This window comes from Carassius gibelio, chromosome B9 (assembly GCF_023724105.1).
Source record: "Carassius gibelio isolate Cgi1373 ecotype wild population from Czech Republic chromosome B9, carGib1.2-hapl.c, whole genome shotgun sequence".
NCBI lineage: Eukaryota > Metazoa > Chordata > Actinopteri > Cypriniformes > Cyprinidae > Carassius > Carassius gibelio.
In genome coordinates this window covers 30900293-30920674 of record NC_068404.1, presented here as the reverse complement: position 1 = coordinate 30920674, position 20382 = coordinate 30900293, and the positions used below count along the sequence as shown (strand labels likewise).

General features: G+C 38.2%; 2 protein-coding genes across 2 annotated transcripts in view; both read left to right on the top strand.

The window, feature by feature from the left end:
- The window catches only part of LOC127964884 (NACHT, LRR and PYD domains-containing protein 12-like), a 1383583-nt gene that overhangs the window by 1113607 nt on the left and 249594 nt on the right, over nucleotides 1–20382 (top strand). Inside the window, exons 37-38 of the mRNA XM_052565314.1 lie at nucleotides 6201–6374; nucleotides 7679–7852. Of these exons, the coding sequence (XP_052421274.1) occupies nucleotides 6201–6374; nucleotides 7679–7852 (348 nt within the window). The remainder of the gene's footprint in view (nucleotides 1–6200; nucleotides 6375–7678; nucleotides 7853–20382) is intronic.
- The window catches only part of LOC127964936 (uncharacterized), a 48229-nt gene that overhangs the window by 24960 nt on the left and 2887 nt on the right, over nucleotides 1–20382 (top strand). The gene's annotated exons all lie outside the window — the stretch shown is intronic.

Genomic DNA, 20382 nt, shown 5'->3' with positions numbered 1-20382 from the left:
TCGCTAACGAGCTAGTTATCTATAAGGCAAAGCTAAAAACAGGTTGCATGATACACGTTTTTCCATTACCATCATTTACACTGTGATGAAGATGAATTTCGTGTAAGATTCATAACATATACGTTGTTCTGCATGTAAGAGTTTCCATGATGAAAGCATTGTTGACTCTGATGAGGACTAACGTTACACTCCAGAGACAAGTACCGCATCGTCAGCTCGAGGACAGGTCCGGGGTCGAGGGCGAAGCAGAGGAGGTCGTGCAAGAGGCCGTGCAACTAGGGTCCGAGGAAGTAGATGCCGAGGACGGGGTGGTCGAAGTGCAGGGCAGGGCAAGGAGCACTTGAGTTCCCTCAGTTCCAGCCATCGCTGGAAAGGCACGCCGATATTAACTCGCGTTTTATTTCTTTGTTTATCCAAAGACTTTTTGTTCATTGCCTTTTCTTGTACTGTTACTGTCTTCCTTTTTTTGCCTGGTTTGCCTTCACTAACTGCATAGGCCGGTACAGTGAATTTTGCTTGCTGTTTCTCTGCCATTGTTTTGGTATTCCTAGGATCCGTGCCTCTTGAATTCCTCAAATCAAACGTGCGTACGCAAGTGGGCAGGTCATGTGTGGCAAAAGGGTGGTTGCCATGGTTGCGAGAGAGTGACAGTCGCCTAAGCCAATCCTATGTTTCGTGCCGAAAGGAAATAATGAGCTGTGTTTAATACAGATTAAACGGTCTAGAGTCACTCGATTTTTATACTCTTTTTATCAGAGTACTTACATTTTAATTATGCATTGATATAAATAGAAAGTTTAAACAAATTTGGAAGAAAGTTGTTTATAAATTTCTTACCTACCCTGCCTTTAATAGAGAAATTACTGCTTGACGCGTGGTTGGGGGCAAAGAGTTGTTGGCTAAAGATTCTTGATATACTAACAATAACAGAGGAGATAACTCCTCAGAAAACTTTTTGAAAAATTCGGTTGAGAAGCCATCTGGCCCTGGAGATTTGCCACTTTGCAAGGCACCGATTGCTGACACTATCTCCTTAACTGAGAGATCCCTTTCTAGTTCAGCTGAGAATTCTACACTCACAGAAGGCATCTTTAGGAATCTAAAAAAGTCTTCTAGGAGAACAGGATTGTTGGGCCCATCTGAAGTATATAATAATTGGTAGAATTTTCTGAAACAGGAATTTATCTTCTCATTATCAGTGCATTTTAGACCACATTCATCATTAATTTCAGGAATTGTTTGATTAGCAGTTCTTTGGCGCAACTGGTGAGCAAGTGCTCGGCCGGACTTTTCCCCATGTTCATAATGACCATGTCTTGACTTGGAAATAAGGTATTCAGCATGTCTGGTAGACAGGAGTCTGTAATGACAAGCGTTTCTTAGTTACATCTGCTGAAGGGGTATAACCATGCAGCCTGTCTAACTCTAATATCTCATCTGATAATGTTTTAATACGTTCAGTGTTGGCACTTCTTTTATTTGCGCAGTACGAAATAATTTGACCCCTTAAATATGCCTTTAGCGACTCCCATACAGTAGATGACGACATCCCTGGGGTTTGGTTGATGTCGAGAAACACTTTAATTTCAGATGATATGAATTTAGTGAATTCATCTTCTGACAGAAGCAGAGGATTAAACCGCCATGCACGATATGTAGATTGTGTATCAGGAATGTACATTTTCATGATTAAGGGACCATGATCCGAGATGACCATAGCCCCGTAATCACACTCTTTCGTGAGATGCAGAATTCTTTTATCCAGGAAGAAGTAATCAATACGTGAATACGTCTTATGCACCGGGGAAAAGTATGAGTACGCCCTAGAGGTGGGGTTGCGAAACCGCCACACATCCGCTACACCATAGGTCTTCAGGAAGAGCTAGTACAACACTGACTTCGTCAGGGATGTCCTCTTAGAAATACTCCTATCTAAAAGAGGAGAAAGTACACAGTTCATGTCACCACCGAGGATAAGATGATGTGATGATATGTCTGGTAAATGAGAAAAAAAATTTGTGAAGAATGTAGAGTCATCCCAGTTCGGGGCATATATACAGGCTAAAATAACTGGGAGCGAGTATAATTTTCCTACCACAATGACATATCGCCCTGCGGAGTCAGATTGCACATGAGATGCCGTGAACTGTACTTTTTTACTTATCATAATAGCAACACCTCTAGCCTTTGAGCAAAAATTTGATTGATACACCTGGCCCGCCCATCCCCTAACCAAGCGAGAACTATCACAAGCACGTATATGGGTCTCTTGTAAGAATGCAATATCTGTACTGAGCTGTTTTAAGTGCGAGAATACTTTTTTCAATTTCACTGGATGATTAAGTGATTTGACATTCCAGCTTATGAAGTTAACAGGGCAACCATCATAACCTCTTGTATTATTTATATTGGCCATATCGTGTATACAGAGAGGTAAGCACCATATATGAAACCCAAAGACACAAGAACATAAAAAACAAACGTACACAAAAATAAAATAAAAGTCTGGCAAAGTAGCAACAGTTTGTAGATCGGTCCAGTAGTCCCACCCTCCCCCCTCCCCTCCTCATCACCCAAATGAACAAGGTGATCACAACAACCCTCAGAAAAAAATCCACACATTAAGTGCTTGTGGTTGGGAACGCTAAAGCCAAGCGCTCGGGCTCCCGTCGAGCCTCCAACAAAAATAAAATAGAGATGGTAAAGTGTAGAGTAAAACAATTCAGTAATATGTTCGGTAAACCTATATATAAAATATATTTAACACACTGCGAATCAAGACTAAACTGCGTTAGCTTCCTTAAATAACATTAAATCAGGTGTAATGACTCTCTACAGAAAGCCATCTATGACTGACATAATTAACCTAAAAAAAAAATGATCAGGAACAGAGGCAACATGCCTTTCATTTTAGCTTGGGCTAAACCAAGCTGAACCAAAAAAGATAGTTTGTCAGTCTACGGGCACATTGTTCAAGGTGGTCAACATTGGGACAGTATACAGAGAAAAGTAAACATTGTGTTGTGAACTTGTACCTCATGACATCTGGCATCGTAATATACACGTTTACCATACCCGCAGAACGTCAGAGGTATTATGCTCAGTTGAAAATATCAGTCTCATGAACATTCTGCGGCCTCCGTGGAAGGGAGAATATTCTTGACATAAGTCATAGCTTTGTCCGGATCAGTAAACTCCCTGTCCTCCCCTTTGTAGGTGACCCGAAAACGCGCTGGAAACAAAATCCCGTACCGTACCCCCTGTCGGTCGCGAAGCTGTTTCCTCACCTCTGTGAATGCAGCCCGAGCTTTAGCCACAGTTGCCGTGTAGTCCGGGAAGATGGTAATTGGTTCCCCGTTGAAACGGAGCGGACCCCGGGTGCGAGCGCATCGTAGTATCTGGACACAATCTTGGTTATAATGAAGCTTAACAACTATGGCGAGAGGTTTTCCGCCCGGCTTCTTCGGCCCTAAGCTCTGGTGCGAGCGGTCGATTAATGGCTCTTTATCCAACTGTAGCACTTCAGATAGCAACTTTGATACAGAGGTTGTAGTGCTGGAGTCAGGAGTTTCGGGTACACCAATGATTCTTATGTTACATCTCCTCATACGCCCTTCCATATCCTCACACTTCGATTTCAGTTCTGCCATTTCTGCCTTCATCTCAATCACAGAATTTTGTAAAGCAGCCACTTCATCTGACCAAGCTGATAGCCCCCCCTCTACCTCCTTGATGCTAACTTTTACCTGGTCGATCTCAGACTTCAGCGCCGCGCTGTTATTTATTATCTCCGTTTTCACCTCCTTCAGCTCATTCTTAAGCATTTCGAAGTCGTCAGCGAGAGCATTTTTCAGCTCTGACTTTATTACCGCTGAAATGTCCGCTTTCAGAGAGAGAAGGATTTCTGATTTCAATACTTCTAAGTCCATCTCACGCGGCGCAGGTGAGGGCGGGGTCGCTTTACCTGTGCTCTTGGCAGCACTCTGGTCCGAGGAGGTATTGGGCCTTGTTTTGGAGGTTTCAGTATACTTAAATTTCTTCAGCCTCGTGTGCATCAGGGCCCCGTCGTGGACTTGTTCCACTATCCGATGGAGTTCAGTAATAGTTCACTGTTTTACGAAAAGGAATACACCTTACGTTTTGGTTAAAATAGAGGTTCAACGGGAGCTCGCGTCAAACACAGCCTCACTCCATTGCGGCCAAGCCACGCCCCCGATATAAGTCTAGTTTTCTAACACATATTTACTCTGTCAGCATTGTGACCACATTAATGTCACAAATAAAAGATTAAAACTTACATTTCAGCAGCTCACACACGTTCATGAATTATTCACACAAAACAAGCTGAGAGTTTCTCATTTAATGAGATCTGTGTTAAATATCCATTTACATGTCAGCCTTTTGTGAAAATGACTTTTACAAACTCAGATGTGACTCATTTCTGTGAAGGACTACAGAAGAAGCTCTGATTCACAACATTAGTGTCCAAACACAGAAATAAAACCCGGTCTATATATCAGATCAGGATCTGAAGACTATAATAAACACAAATCCAGCTCTAGAGCATCAGATCTCAGTCAGCTCAAAACAATGATGTGCAGGACACCACTGATGATCTTTATGATTGTGAAGGAGAGGAATGAAGAGCTTCTCTCTCGTGAACACGCTGCTGGAGAAGATTCTTCTGTGTGTTTCAGGAAAAGTTCATCAGTAGTTTAGTGCTCGAGCGCTGCTCAACAATGTCAGAGACACGGTTCAGATCCACAACAAACCCGCTCCTTCTCATTTACTCATTTATCTGTTGATTTCTTGAATTAATGCAGAGATTTGTGTGAATTGTGCAGTTCTGAAACACCTTGATTGATGTTTCACCTTGATTCATTCAGCATATAAATCCATGAACTGAACAGATGACACTTTTAATGCTCCGATGTGAAGTAAACCAGCTTTTCTTGATTTTATGTCAAGAATACAGTGAAATACGGTCTAAATCTGATGCAGTGCTGTGTAGCGTACAGTAAAACATAAGCACACGCACACAGTCTTGAGATTTACTGCTGCTTGAATTTGTTCTGAATAACAAACACAGAACTTCAGAAGTGCTCAGTTTACTTCACTGCAAACAATGATTTTCTTAGGATTTTTGTCTTGATTTCTAGAACAAATATCTAAACATTCCTGAATCAAGATCAATTTACTTGAGAAGCAAAATGATTTCAGATTTTAAATCTTGTTTTCGGAAAAAACTTCGGTTTTGGTCAAAGTAAGATAAAAAAAGCTGCTAATGAGGTAAGAAAAATAATATTAATAATTCAAAGGGAAAACGATTATTTTTCTTGCCATTGGCAGAATCTTTACTTCTTTCTTCAGAAAACAGGTCTTTCTATCTGAAGTGATTTTTCTTCTGCAGTAAATGTATCTTGATTTCAGAATGTCGAGGTGTTTTTTCTCAAACAGTGACTGATGTTGAAAAGATGAATATTAGTGTCAGAAATGCTGGGTTTATGATAAATGCGCTCTGTTTTGATTGGCTGATGTCATGTGATCTCTCTCCTCGTCTCCTCATTGCTCTCCGCTTGCTGTTCTGCTTCAGAAGTGATCAGGAGGAAGCAGAAAACACTCCTTTAGCAGCTTGATTCATCAAATACTCTTCTGCAGTGACAAGCAGCTTCTGAGAGATGAAACTGTGTTTATAGTACAGTGATATTATATAAACATAAATATTAGTGATGGGGGAATATTAATTATTTAAATAACTGATATTAGGGCTAGGTGCATGGAGATATAATTGTTGCATAATTACAAATTAAAAGATTATGATCCACAAATGAATGTTAAGAGATTAACAAAAAATATATAAAAATATATATAAAAATATTGGCAAATAAATATAATGATATTTGAAAATAAAAACAATTTTCACATATCTTTTTATTCTCAGCTGTGTAATGAATAGTGTGATTAAATAGATTTGCATGAACTTCTACATAAGAAATTTAAAAATCCTGAGAGTGTAAAGGAGTTTTTTCTTTTTGAATGAGGTTTTAAATTATTTATGATCATGTTTTTTGTTCTTTGACATTTTAAATCTCAGTCCAGTGATTCATCACACATTGATTTGTTCTTTCTCTTTACTAATGGATTCACAGCTAAACTGATCTGATCTGAGAGAGTGAAGAGTGTGTCATTGTTCTCTACAGGTTGAGTGATTGTGGCGTCACATATGAAGGTTGTTCTGCTCTGACTTCAGCTCTGAGATCAAACCCCTCACACCTGAGAGAACTGATTCTGACTCTGAATAAAATAAGAGATTCAGGAGTGAAGCGTCTCTGTGCTGGACTGGAGGATCCTCGCTGTAAACTGGAGAAACTGTGGTAAGATTATATATGACACACTGTAAAATATTTGTGAAGTGAAAAACAAATCACCCAGAAAGTCAGACAAAATGAAACAAAATTAGGTATTGTTTGTGAATACTGATTGGATGAGACTAGGGGTGTCGTTATATACCAGTTGTGATGAGTGGGGCGGGGCCGAGAGGCGTGGGAACGAGGAGTGAGGCCAGGTGTAGTGATTGAAGATGAGCTGCACCTGCGCCCCACCGCCGGTATCGAGTCCCACGGAGGAGATGGAAGGATATAAAACTGGAGCGACGACCGTGAAGGACGAGAGAGGACCAGGCCTGGGACATTATTTTATGTTTGCTTTTTATTTTGAGCGCACCAGTCGTCCGTGAGGGGCTGGTGTGCTGTTTTGTGTTTATTTTTCAATTATTAAAATGTTTTGATTGTGCGCCGGTTCCCGCCTCCTTCTTCCCGATGATTAAAAAGGTTGTATCGTTACACCGGTATTGATGAAAACTGTGATATTCAAAGCAACAATTATCGATATCGTGTTAATGTAGTGTGTGACGATATATCGTAATATTTAAAATGAACAGTTCTTTTATTATAACAGCACATGTAAATACATTAAACATTTCTTCATTAAACTCTATAAAATGTTAAGTTGGTCTCAGTGCTATGCACTTAATGCCTCATCTACGTTCATTCTTCAATAAGGTTCATTAGTTAACATTTGTTAATTACGTTAGTTGACAAATATAAATAACATAAATAATAATGATGAACAATGAACAATATTTCCACAGCATTTATTAATCTTAGTTCATGTTAATTTCAGCATTTACTTATGCATTATTAAAATCACAAGTTGTGTTTGTAAACATTAATGCACTGTGAACATGAACAATGAATAACAGTTTTTATTAACATTAACAAAGATTAATAAATTGTGTAATAAATGTATTGTTCATTGTTCATTCATGTTCGTTAAAGCATTAATGTTAACAAATGAAAATTTATTGTAAAGTGTTACCATTAAAGGTCCCATGACATGGATTATTTCCTTTTCTTTAAATGCTTTTTAATGTTTCCTTAGGTGTACTTATATTGTTAGTATGATTTTTACATTAAAAATTTAGAAATAAAAATCATTCATCAAATACTCTTCTGCATGTTAGTCACGCTTGCATCAGCATTTTGATTTCTTTTTTGACATTTTAAATCTCAGTCCAGTGATGCATCACACATTGATTTGTTCTTTCTCTTTACTAATGGATTCACAGCTAAACTGATCTGATCTGAGAGAGTGAAGAGTGTGTCATTGTTCTCTACAGGTTGAGTTATTGTGGTGTCACAGATGAAGGTTGTTCTGCTCTGACTTCAGCTCTGAGATCAAACCCCTCACACCTGAGAGAACTGGATCTGTCTGGGAATGAAATAAGAGATTCAGGAGTGAAGTGTCTCTGTGCTGGACTGGAGGATCCTCGCTGTAAACTGGAGAAACTGTGGTAAGATTATATATGACACACTGTAAAATATTTGTGAAGTGAAAAACAAATCACCCAGAAAACACAATAGTTGTATCAAGAGACAGAGATACAGAAAGTAAAACATTGTGTGTCTTTGTTTCTTGTTCATGTGTGGACTGTGTTCATGTTAAAGCTGTTTCTGCATTAGCAACACCTTTAAATGGATTCTGTTACACTAAGTGCTAATAGCTCGTCTTGTTAGCAAAAGCTTGACTGTTAGCAGACAAAATTACTAAAGAAAGCAGTCAGATCAGTGAGAGAGTAAGAACAGTGGGCTTTTGAGGAGACCGACCCGAGTACAAATCTGCATTTCTTCTCATTTACTCCAGTGTATATGAGCTCAGAGAGGTGTTTATATTAAAGAAAACATAAGATTTTCAAAACACTGAAATAAAACATCTAACATGTGTATAATTAAATATATATGTGTTGTCCTCGTGTTGATCAGATGTTCTGGAGAATCAATCACATGCAGCTCATATTGTTCCCAAACTCAGAAGCGTGAGTCTCTTCCTGCAGCTTCAAGAACAGCTTTACTGATCAGCAGCTTCAGTGTGATTAGGAGCAGGTGTAGGGGGCTTTAGGAAGAGACACAAGGAAGGACACTAGAAGACACCATCTGTTTATAATCAACATAATCAGAGAAAGAATATGTTATTACCTACTGTTTAGTAAAGCACTGCAGTACATTGAGGTGTAAGTACTATCTGCAAGTATGAATAATATCTCACAGTGTAGGAGATCTCAGGTTCTGATATCCTTGAGTGATGGAGAAACACACACACACACACACACACACACACCACTACTCTGTACATATTAATACAGATCAATATAAAGCTCAGCTGTGTAATGAATAGTGTGATTTAACATAAGAGACTATTTGCAGGGATGAGTTTATAAAGACTGTAGTGTGACGCTCCATGTCTGCTGTTACTGTACTGTTTCTGGTTCTGATTCACTGTTAGTGCTGCGCTTGGTTTGAGACGCTTTAATTTGTATTTGGGAACACAACATTCGTCATTAGAAACATTTATAAATATGTTGTTGTTTACAAAAACTGTGTGAAGGAATTTAAAATGATTTCTATTTAATAAATGCATTTACCAATTTAATTAATATATTGATAAATGCAAATAAATGCTGTTCATTAAACTTTATATTTATCAAAAAATAAAGTGCATCATTTCAACACAAAATATGAAGTAGCAAAATGTTCAACATTGATAATAATCAGAAATGTTTCTTGAGATTAAAATAAATTGTAATGACTTCTAAAAGATCATGTGACACTGAAAACTGGAATAATGATGAAGAATATTCTGATTTGCATCACAGGAATAACATTACATTTTATATTAAAATTTTAAACTTTTTTTGTATTTGTAATAATATTTCACAATGTTTATTTTACTTTATTTTGATCAAATAAATTCAGCCTTGATGAGCAGAAGATAGTTTGTAGCTCGGCCACATAAGAGGTATACGTTTATAAAGCTGTTGATTAAATGTTAATGTGATTGTTGATGTGGCACAGCTGTTATTAACCCTCTAAGCGCCAAAGTCGCAAAATTGCGACAAGACGTCACCCTTAATAAAATAGACTGTAGTTCCTTATTTGGTGTAATATCTCATTTGTATTCCCTTCCACTAGATGGCAGACACGTAGTACTTTGATTCTAGACCAACATTATGCATTGTTTATGTTCAAAGTATCGAGCTCTCATGTTACTGATGCGGGAGCAATTCATTTCATAGCGTGAGTGTAAATCGTGAGATTTATGAGAGAAAATCGCCAGATGGCTAATACAAAGAGGATGTGTTGCAAATGTTGTTCACCGACTCTGACTCTGAAGGGGAATATTTGCCTTTTGGAAATGACGATCAGCCGTCTAATGATCGCGCGTCTCGCGGTACATCTTTGCAGCGCAATGGTTCCACCGTGCAAAGCGAGAGTGTTCACGAAGCACAAACAAGCGATCGTTTCGAGCCTTTGCTCAACGGGGAAGCGGGTAACAGAGGTGAACGTGGTCATAGTGTCCATAGGAGAGCTGTTGCTGATCGCGCACGCTCTAAGGGCCGTTTCATAGTCAACGCATCTGTACGCATACGCGTCCCCGAGACTACGCTTCGGCCGCCATTATGCGTCGGTGCGTAGCCAAATGTGTCGTCCTAGTTTTTGATACGCAACGCGCCGATTCACGCAATACTATGCGTTGTCGGTGGGGGAGACATTGCAAGTATTGTACATTAATTCAAGTATATTGTGTTTACAGAAGAAGAAGGTTTGAATAATAGGCAGGTAATATACCTGCCTACAATTGTCATTTGTATATTGTCATTTACTGTCTACATATTTGTATTTTATTCTTTTATTATGTGTTTTATGTTCTGTCGCTGTCATTCTGTTGTACTGCGGAGCTTCTGTCACGAAAACAAATTCCTCGTATGTGTAAACATACCTGGCAATAAAGCTCATTCTGATTCTGATTCTGATTCTGATACAATGGCGGGCGAAGAGGAAAAAATATGCGACCTTATACGTATTCATCCACATTTATACGATAGTTCATCAGCAACAGAATACACTCTTCTTCAGTTGCCATTGTGATCTGAATATCACGCGACCCGACTCTACTAATATCACCCGACTCTACTACCCCCTGTTGCGTGAGCGGTGTATTGCATACACGCATCACCCATGACGCTTGCGTTCTCTGTTTAGACTATGAAAGGGAGCACGTTGCTTGTGAATCGGCCCTAATCCGCGGCCGGCAGACAGTACAGGTGCAGTCAGTGTGGAGAAGGTGCGCTCTGCGCTGTGTCATGCAATGAATGAGAGGAACCCTGCTCTCAACAACTACCAACTGTGTCACATAGATGCCTGATTGGGCAGATAGATGGTCAACTGATCAAAAAATAGGCTCATGTATTTTACTATGGCACAGTAATATAGTAATAATCTACTACTTTTCTCGTTTTTTTTCTCCTGATCATTTGGAATGAGAATAAAAAGACAAAAAACAACAACAACAATCAAATACAAAAAAAAAAAAACCTTGCAAATAAGTTCAAACATCCATTCAATATCTATTATTTCCTGAATATTACTGATGAACTGATCAAAAAGTAAGATACTGTTCACATGTGTTTTACTACTATATAGTGTAGTGATATAGTAATAATTTAGTACTTTCTCCTGTTTTATTGTTGGCTTCCTCTGTTCTGATCATTTGGAATGAGGATCAAAAAGACATATACACACACAAAAACATGTAAATATGTTCAAACATCAATTCAATATCTAATATTTCCTGAATATTATGAAATTCGAGATAGCCGCCCATGGTGACGTCATAATATGTAAATTAGATTAGTATATTTACACCCCACGTAAACTTTCGATCATGCCAAACATTTTTCTAATTGACAGTAGATCTCTATCTTTAAGCCCTCTCAAGTCACAAGCTTTTGAAATCTTGATGCCAAAATACAACATTTTTTTCCAAAAAACCCTGGCGCCTTAAGGGTTAACGTTTCTGTGTTTGTATTGCCCCTTTGAGAACTGTGGACTCTGTTTCTTCTCGCGAGAGTTCGCTCGTGATGCGGGAATCCCTGTGACGTCAATGTGCTCACTTTAGGATTTAGCGATCGATCGCCTGATCATTATTACCTGCTGTATTTACCTGTGACTTTGAGTTGCTTCCTCGTGGAAATAACCTGACGCCATTGGATTATTTTACTGAGGACTTCGTCACAGGACAGCGCTGTTCTCAATGTAGCGCCCTCCTCCCCCGATTTAAGTGGGAGGGGCCCTGAGCTAGTTTATTGTTAGATCTCTCTAAGTAGCCTCTGAATATTATTAACTTTATTTCAATAAACCCTTATGTCAATATTGGTGTGCTTATTAACAGACTATAATAACCACAAAATCTTATAAGTAAAATAGTATCTTTAGTAGTAGTTTACTCAAATAAAATTCAAATAGCAATTGGAAATAAAATAAAAGTCAAACTTTCAAAGTTTTACAATAAAAGGTTCTTTCCACATACAAACTCAAAAATCCACAAATACAACAATGTATGAATATTAACTGGAGAATGGAGAAGAATATATCACTCTGGTGATTTATAAAACAGATAAAATGAACAGAAAATACACAAAATATTCCAAATATCACCAAGGAAATTATTATTGTGTTGATTACTATTCAAATTCACCAAATCTTTGTTGTCTCAACACAACAGTTACTATTCATATAAACATCCCACAAAAGTAATGAAAAACACCCGGGTGTCAATGCTCAAATTTGCCAAACCAAATAAAATAAATACCCTGTTGCAGGCCTGATGCGGTGCTGGGGATCGTTGATGCACAAAATGGATTGCCACTTCGCTCAATGAGCAAAAAAATTGTTAGTTCGAGCCGGCTTTCAGGACGGACATTCAGCAAGGGAGTTCACAGTCCAAAGAACTGACGGCAGATCAATCAACTCGTCCCACGTTGCCAGAGGAACCACTGAGAATCCCTGGTGTCTCAGGGCGCTATCTGGGATGTCTTCTATGGATATGGTAAGAGAAACGATGCACGGTAGTTTTCCACAAACGTGACCTCATTAATCTCTCACGTGCGACCAGCGCTGTTTCTTAAGAATCGCGCGCCACTCAGTCACATAGTCAAAGGGGCAAGGGCGTAACTTTGGGTCTACCATTGGGGGGGTTAAACTTGCGGCATATTTATTAATTAATTAATTTATTGAATAATTTTATTGTGTAAATGTAACATGCTAATTTGCATAATTTAATTATGCAACCCCCCCCCCCCCCAAATAAATAAAAATAAAACGGGTGACTCTATTGGAGCAAACATCAACCTAAGTTACAATACAGTGACATTGGTTCTACACATAGACAGTAAAAGAAATGGACACAGCGACCCCATTGGAACTCAATTGAGACAAGTGAAGCCCATTTTTAGCGTTTTTTAACACTTCCGTTTCTGACGCGCAGACTCAAATGAAGCTTGACGACGTCAGCAACATGTCTGACAGATGTAAATCTTCTAAGTGGTTGTGCGTGCAAACTGCCATCGTTAATGTTGCAGAGACTGCGAGCTTGAGCGGGGAGTTCTTTGTCGTGAGTGAGCAGGAGTAAGTATTCTGATTAATTATTTTGTATAGTATTTTAAAATGTAACGCCAGTACGCCATATTAAGTTAATTGCCTGCGAGCTTCTCCACTTGTCTGTACGGTAATGCGACAGAGAGCCGAGTGGTTATGACGCAATCGTTAGCCTATTTTTTACAAAAACTGTTTATACGGGGCCATAATGTAACATAGAAGGTAATGGAGCCCTTTATACATTGTCGTGTATCTTTAGAAATAAATAATGGACAAACAGAGTCTTTAAACGCCTCAGATGTCAAGTTATTCGCTGTCAAAGTGACGCCAAAATGAATGGGAGTCAATGGGAATGCTAACGCAAGTGAAGTTCTGCTAAAAGATGGCAGCCCCCACCCGACTTCAACTTCCGGTCGAGTTCCTTGCCCCTTGGTTCTACACAGTCCCTGGCACCCTCTGGCTTTACCTCACAGGACACTGGCAAACCAACATCTAGCCAGCCCACTCCAGTCAACAAAACAGCATAATAACAAAAACAAAAATAACAGCATTAAAAACTTTCAAATAGAGAAAATGAAAGTGCAATTATATTATCACTTTGCATGAAATACGACTCAAAAGTAGATTAAAAAAATAATAATAATTGTGTTTGCATTTAGCCTATGATAACATCAAATTCAGAAACTGAGAAAATCCAAGTGTGGGTTGATGTTAACCTTAGTTGTGCTAAAAAAAAAATATATATATATATATATATATATATATATATATATGTATGTATGTATATATATATATATATATTTTTTTAAAGTTTTTCAAGGCGACCGTTATTGATCGTAGTATCGCTTTATGGTTCCCATGGAGACGAATCGTTCATTGCTTGTCAGCGCTGATGACTGATGATCTGCTTTTACTTCCAAGGACATTACTCACTCACCCTCATATAGTTCCTGCATTCCTTCAAACCCCACTATTAAGAGGTAACAGAAAAGTTTATTTGTGTAGTCAGCTGATTTTATGCCGAGCGTTACAAGCAGTGTTGTGCAAATTACTTCCAAACTGTAAAACATTATAGATGACTTGTTACTGTCATTTAAAAGTAATTCCTTCCATTACAATATTACTGTCTCAGAATTGTAATGCGTTACATTACTCCAGTATTACTTTTGAGTTACTTTCACCAAAATAACTACAGAAATAGAAGTTAACGTTCTGAAATGTCAAAATGTGCTGCAGAGTATTTTACCTCCAGTAGAGGAGTAGCATAATGACTGTGGGCGATCCAGACTACTAACAATAGAGCTTATAATCGACAAAGTGAAGGATCATTATCTGCCAATATCTGTGAAATGCTTGGGTCTATTCATATTAGACACAACAGGACTATATGTAAACTCTAATGCTATATACAATTGTAAAATGAAAGATGCACACACATCCATCTCGTGAATGTACAGTCTTCTGCTATCTTCACTCATTAGCCTCTTTTCCACTGTCCAGTGTGAGCCGAGGCTAACAGCGAGCCGGACGGAGCTAATAGCCTCGGACCTCGAGCACAGAGGACGAGATCATTCTGTGTCATGACAGTATCCTCACACACTCCTGTAAACCCCGTCCTAAACACACCTTCACTGGACTACGTCACACAATACAGAGTTACACCAGCAAGAGAGAGATGAATGAAAAAACATCACTAAACAAATATATCAGAAGCTGACGTTTAGTCTTTATTTCCAAACGTGGACACAACACGCAGCTATTGACTGACCACAAACAGGAAATGGAACTAATTTGCTGCATCTTTGATTCGTTCATGTCTTGCTGTTTTATTATTTTCTCTTTTCTTTGAACAATTCAATTTTGGGCTAAAAGTGTGTTGTAAAGCGTTACTGAACATGTACGGAGTGAAATATTACTGAAAATTGATTAGTAATGCCTTACACTACTGTGTTACAGCAAAAAGTAATATGTTACTGTAATGTGTTACTCCCAACACTGGTTACAAGTTATTTCAGAATCATTAATAATTGTAATGTTTCCAATCACGTGCCTTTATTTAGTTACAAATCCTGACAGAGTAAAAAAGAATTATTTTCTTTTTGAATGAGGCTTTAAATGATTTTTTTTTTTTTTTTTTTTTTGACATTTTAAATCTCAGTCCAGTGATTCATCACGCATTGATTTGTTCTTTCTCTTTACTAATGGATTCACAGCTAAACTGATCTGATCTGAGAGAGTGAAGAGTGTGTCATTGTTCTCTACAGGTTGTATGAATGTGGCGTCACAGATGAAGGTTGTTCTGCTCTGACTTCAGCTCTGAGATCAAACCCCTCACACCTGAGAGAACTGATTCTGTCTGTGAATAAAATAAGAGATTTGGGAGTGAAGCGTCTCTGTGCTGGACTGGAGGATCCTCGCTGTAAACTGGAGAAACTGGGGTAAGATTATAAATCCAGTCCATCTGACCCACGAGTTCCTCCATGAATGTTTTTCTGGGTGACAGGGCCTTTAATTGGAGTAAATAATAATAGATATTACTGAATTCATGACAAATATAACAAACTTAATAATGTATTTGTGTCAAATAGAAATGCATTTGACAGTAAAGCATTGATTTTGAGCTAGAATGCAGGAAATCTATTGATAAATAAATTCTGTCATCATTTCCTCATCCTCATGTCGTTCCAAACCTGTGTGACTTAGTTTCTTCTGTAGAACACAACAGATATTTTGTAGAACGTGACCAAACCATTTTGGTTACCCTCCCTTGATTTCTGTATGGACAAAAACTTCATGAATTTCTGAAATTATCTTTTATGTTCCACAGAAGAAAGAAATTCATACAGGTTTGAAATGACATGATGTTGACAAAATGACAATTTTTATTTTTGGGTGAACTGTCCTTTAAGAACATATTAAATATTACCAGTAAATATTTAAGTATGCTAATAACAGTGACATTTATAATAAATACATCTATATTGTACAGTGTTAATAACTGCAAGTTAAATTACTATATTGATGAATTTACAAGTCTATGTTTTGTCATTTTCCAATTGACCTCGTCATGAAGTTTAGATTGTGGTGTGTGTTTTCAGCCAGCATCACTACAGAAGCTTTAATGTTCTCATATCACACGACTGTAAAACACAATTCTGTGTCACATCTGAATGGATCAAGACACTTGTGTTGTTGATCACTTTACTCCTGATGACCAGTACATCCCTGTCTGTGGGTTACAAGTCAGACTCTCTGACCATTAGACCACGACTGCCCCATATACAAAGCTGCCAACTCTCACACATTCAGGGTGAGACTCACACAATTGACCCAATTCTCACGCTCTCACACCACACCCCCATATTCTCACGCAGACTCGTGCAGCAGTGAGGGGAAAAATCGTGCCTCATGATCTCGCAAAGCAACGCGCAGAGAGACCAGACAGACAGTATAGTGAGTTTTTTGTGACAATAGTGAGGGAAATACACAATTTATTCCCATAAACTGAAGTCAGCTGTATAAACTCTGGCCAGCCCTAGGATGGTTTGCGGTGGGCACTATTAATTTAAATGCAGAATGTAAATTCACAATAGTTTAAGTGAAAAAAAAAGCCACCAAGAAAGATTTGCAGATATTTGCTCCACCAGCGTAGCTGCCCTTTTCCCCCGTCCAATCAAAACACAGAGTGTGCGCATACATCACGTGATGGTCTAGACTAGTGCGCATATGCATTTATAATGTGCTCTTTCACTGGAGTTTAGAATTATAACATTTTTTTCAAGAAATGGGGCAGAAAATTTATAGATCTATATAATTTATATAATTTCAAATGGTTACTATCGCACAAAGAGTGACTTTTTCTCCAAAAGTCAGCATATAATTACAATTGTGATATTGATTTTATACAACAGTTCAATAAACAACAAGTTAATATCAAGAGACTTATGTTTTAGACAACATATTCCCTGTTTTTGCTCTTTTCTAAAAACTAAAATCATTCCAAACACAGCACTGTTTTGCGTCTCTGAGCAACATGAAAGTGATTCGTTCCTGAATGAATCAACAGTTTAAATGAATCGGTTCAATCGCAATGACTCACTTATTAACAGTGACTCGCTGCCAGCTACTGGTGGTTTTAATTTTACATTTAAGGTACCTTTTCATTCTTTAAACAATTTTAAACATCAGTTTTCAATGTTTTATGTTTAAAATATCAAAACATTATTTATTCATTTGTAACTGCAGGTTAAAGTACTCGATGTCCTTCAGATGCAGCTTCTGTTTTCTCTGCATTGCAAAGATCAATTTTGTTGATACTGATTGCATTTGCTTGGTAACAGCCCAAATGCAAATATTTGACCTAAAAGATGGTGCTCACTTTAAGAAAATGGAGTGATTGGAAATGAGCGACACCTGCTCGTCCCACGGAGGAGATGGAAGGATATAAAACTGGAGCGACGACAGTGAAGGGCGAGAAAAGACCAGGCCTGGGCTTTTTGTTTGTGTGCGGCAGTCGACCACTAGGGGCTGCCGCGCTGATTTGTCTTTATTTTATTATTAAAGTCTGTTTTTATTGTCTGCCGGTTCCAGTCTCCTCCTTCTCGAAGATAATGAAGTTTGTACAGCATTACAATATTAATATTGTTAATGTTAATAAATGTTTGTGAAAATAAAATGTAATGTAAATCTCACAAGAAATTCTGTACAGATGCCAAATACTTTGACAATCAATAATAGACTTCTGCTGATGCAAGGATTTTTTGTTTGTATTTTTCTCCACACCAAGCCACGCCCCTCCACAAGCCCTCCCCCCCCCCCCCCACACTCTAAGATGAACTCAAAAGTTGGCAGCCCTTTTACAGTTGGTAAACAAGGTGACGTATTTGTGTGGGCGGGGCTTAGCTGGAGGCAGAAAGATTCCCCTCAACACTTGAACAAACGGTAGCTAGCGAGTTTTCTTAGCTTGTTTTTTTTAACAATGGCTGGAGAAAATCTGAATATATCTGCTTCATCTGAATATTTAAGGTCACTCACTGTCCGGGACCGCGATAATTATTTGAAAAAGTTAACTTTAACGGACGGAACCAGATTGGTCGACCCGTACACAATAACTCATTGGATGGACGATCTGACAGGATTACCTCCGATTGAGTGGCCTGACATCTACACTTACCTGATAGAGAAACCGAGCGTGTGTAGTAAAGAGAAACTGAGGGCGTATAAATCCTTAGATTAAATAAAGAGTGACATTACAGTAAAATTATTATTAAGATGTAAATATTTTCTAAAAATAAAAATTCTGAAGACTGCAAATTAATTATAAACTTTCTGTATTTATTCTTTCTTACCATGTTCTTAAATTCCGGTCACAATTAATCACAACAATGTATATAAAATGTTCTCCGTCGATTCTGGCAACCAACAACTCAACAAGACGACATTTTAAGCTCCTTGAGTAGCCGACCCCGAGTTGGTTTGTATTAGCCGCCTCCAGTTTTCCGTTTGTTTTGCCTCCAGCTAGCGCCGTGACGTACCTGTGACGTCCGCGCAAAAGGGGTCTATATAGATGATTGATAGATTAGAAATATTAGACAGAATGGAAGGTTAAATGAGTTTGAATGGTCTAGAAATAGAACATAGAATGGCAGCTAAATGGAGTCTAAAGACCTTCAGTTTGTTTACATTTGAATTTTGACAGTTGGAGTTTGAATAGTCTTGGCTCATCTGAACATTTCGTTAGTGTAAGTCTGTTTGATGATTTTTAATCTTCATTTTTAGGTAAACTGTAAATCGTAATTAGAGGAGCAAGTGAGTGTTTCTCCAGACAGATCTGTGCTTATATCACTACGAAACAATATCTCACATTCAGCTCTGTGTGTCTGTTCAGTCCTGAAGCACATGACAGTTTCAAACAGCAGCATTGAGCATCAACATGCAGAAATCTCATTCTATCAGCAGCAGTTTGTGGCAATGCTTGTCATTATATCTCCTCTCCTGCTCTGAGACCAGAGTCAATAACAAACTACACACACTTCAACTACAATTAACACTGTGTCATTGTTCTCTACAGGTTGAGATATTGTGACGTCACAGATGAAGGTTGTTCTGCTCTGACTTCAGCTCTGAGATCAAACCCCTCACACCTGAGAGAACTGGATCTGTCTCTGAATAAACTACAACCATCAGAAGTGAAGTTACTCTCTGATCTGAAAGATGATCCACGTTATAAACTGGAGACATTATACTACTGTGAGTATATTATTATTTAAATCTTTTAAAATGGCCAAAGTTTAGTAACAGACATATTTGGAGAATATAATATAATAATTCAGCTCCACTTTAGTTTCTGTTCTTTAAACTGTTTAATTCTGTGATGATCTATGAATATATGAATATGTTCATCTCCTCCAGTGTCTCTGTGTGTAAATGATAAAGAGAGAGTTGTTGATCATTCACTGTTATTAATCTATGATCAGTTGTTCATCAGATCAGAGTATGTGAGCGGAGTGGAGCGTCAACAATTTCTCCTCCGCGCTCCGATCATTTAATTATCACTCCGCTCCGCTCCACTCCACTCCACACTCACTGATATCAGAAACACCGCTCCACCTTCACTCCACGTCTAAAGTATTTCAGCTAAATATGTTTAACATGTGATTTCTTGTTAAATATCCAGTTATATTACGGGCTGTTGGCATGAATTGTACTCATGACGGAGCGGTGCTGGAGCGCTCTTGGAGCGAGTGAAAACCACGACGCTCCGACTTTTAAAAGATCTGCTCCTCGCTCCAGTCAAAATCACACGCTCCACTCCGCGCTCCGCTCACATACTCTGATTCATATCTCTGACTGTAATATGAATATACTGTGTGTTTCTGAGCTGGATCTGCTGATGTGATGTGACAGCAGTAATGTCTCATACTCATATCTGACTGTCTGTGTGTTTTATTGTAGGACTCTCAGTATTTAGACGTCAGTTCAGTTTCCTCAGGATCAGCTGATGGTGAATAAGAGCCGCTACAGGAATCAGTGATGTGAAGTTAAATGAATGCATGGAAGTGTAATGTGTGGAGCAGTGTTGATGAACAGAAGAAACAAGCTTCAAGGAAACTAAACTAATTCAGTAAAATACGTTTTTATCCAAAGGACATTAAGAAAATAGTTGATATGTTTATACAGTACTGAAAACCAAGAAAATCAATGTGATATTTTCAGTGATGAGCTTATATCCTGAGCTGTCCAGATTTAATATAGATCATCATAACTGTGTATCCTGAAATTCAGAAATAGAAACTTATCACTTCTACATTTTCTTATATTTTAATCCAGTCTAACATTTGAGTGTGTAGCCTTTGTATGTATGTGTTTATTTTTATTAAAATATGTGTCA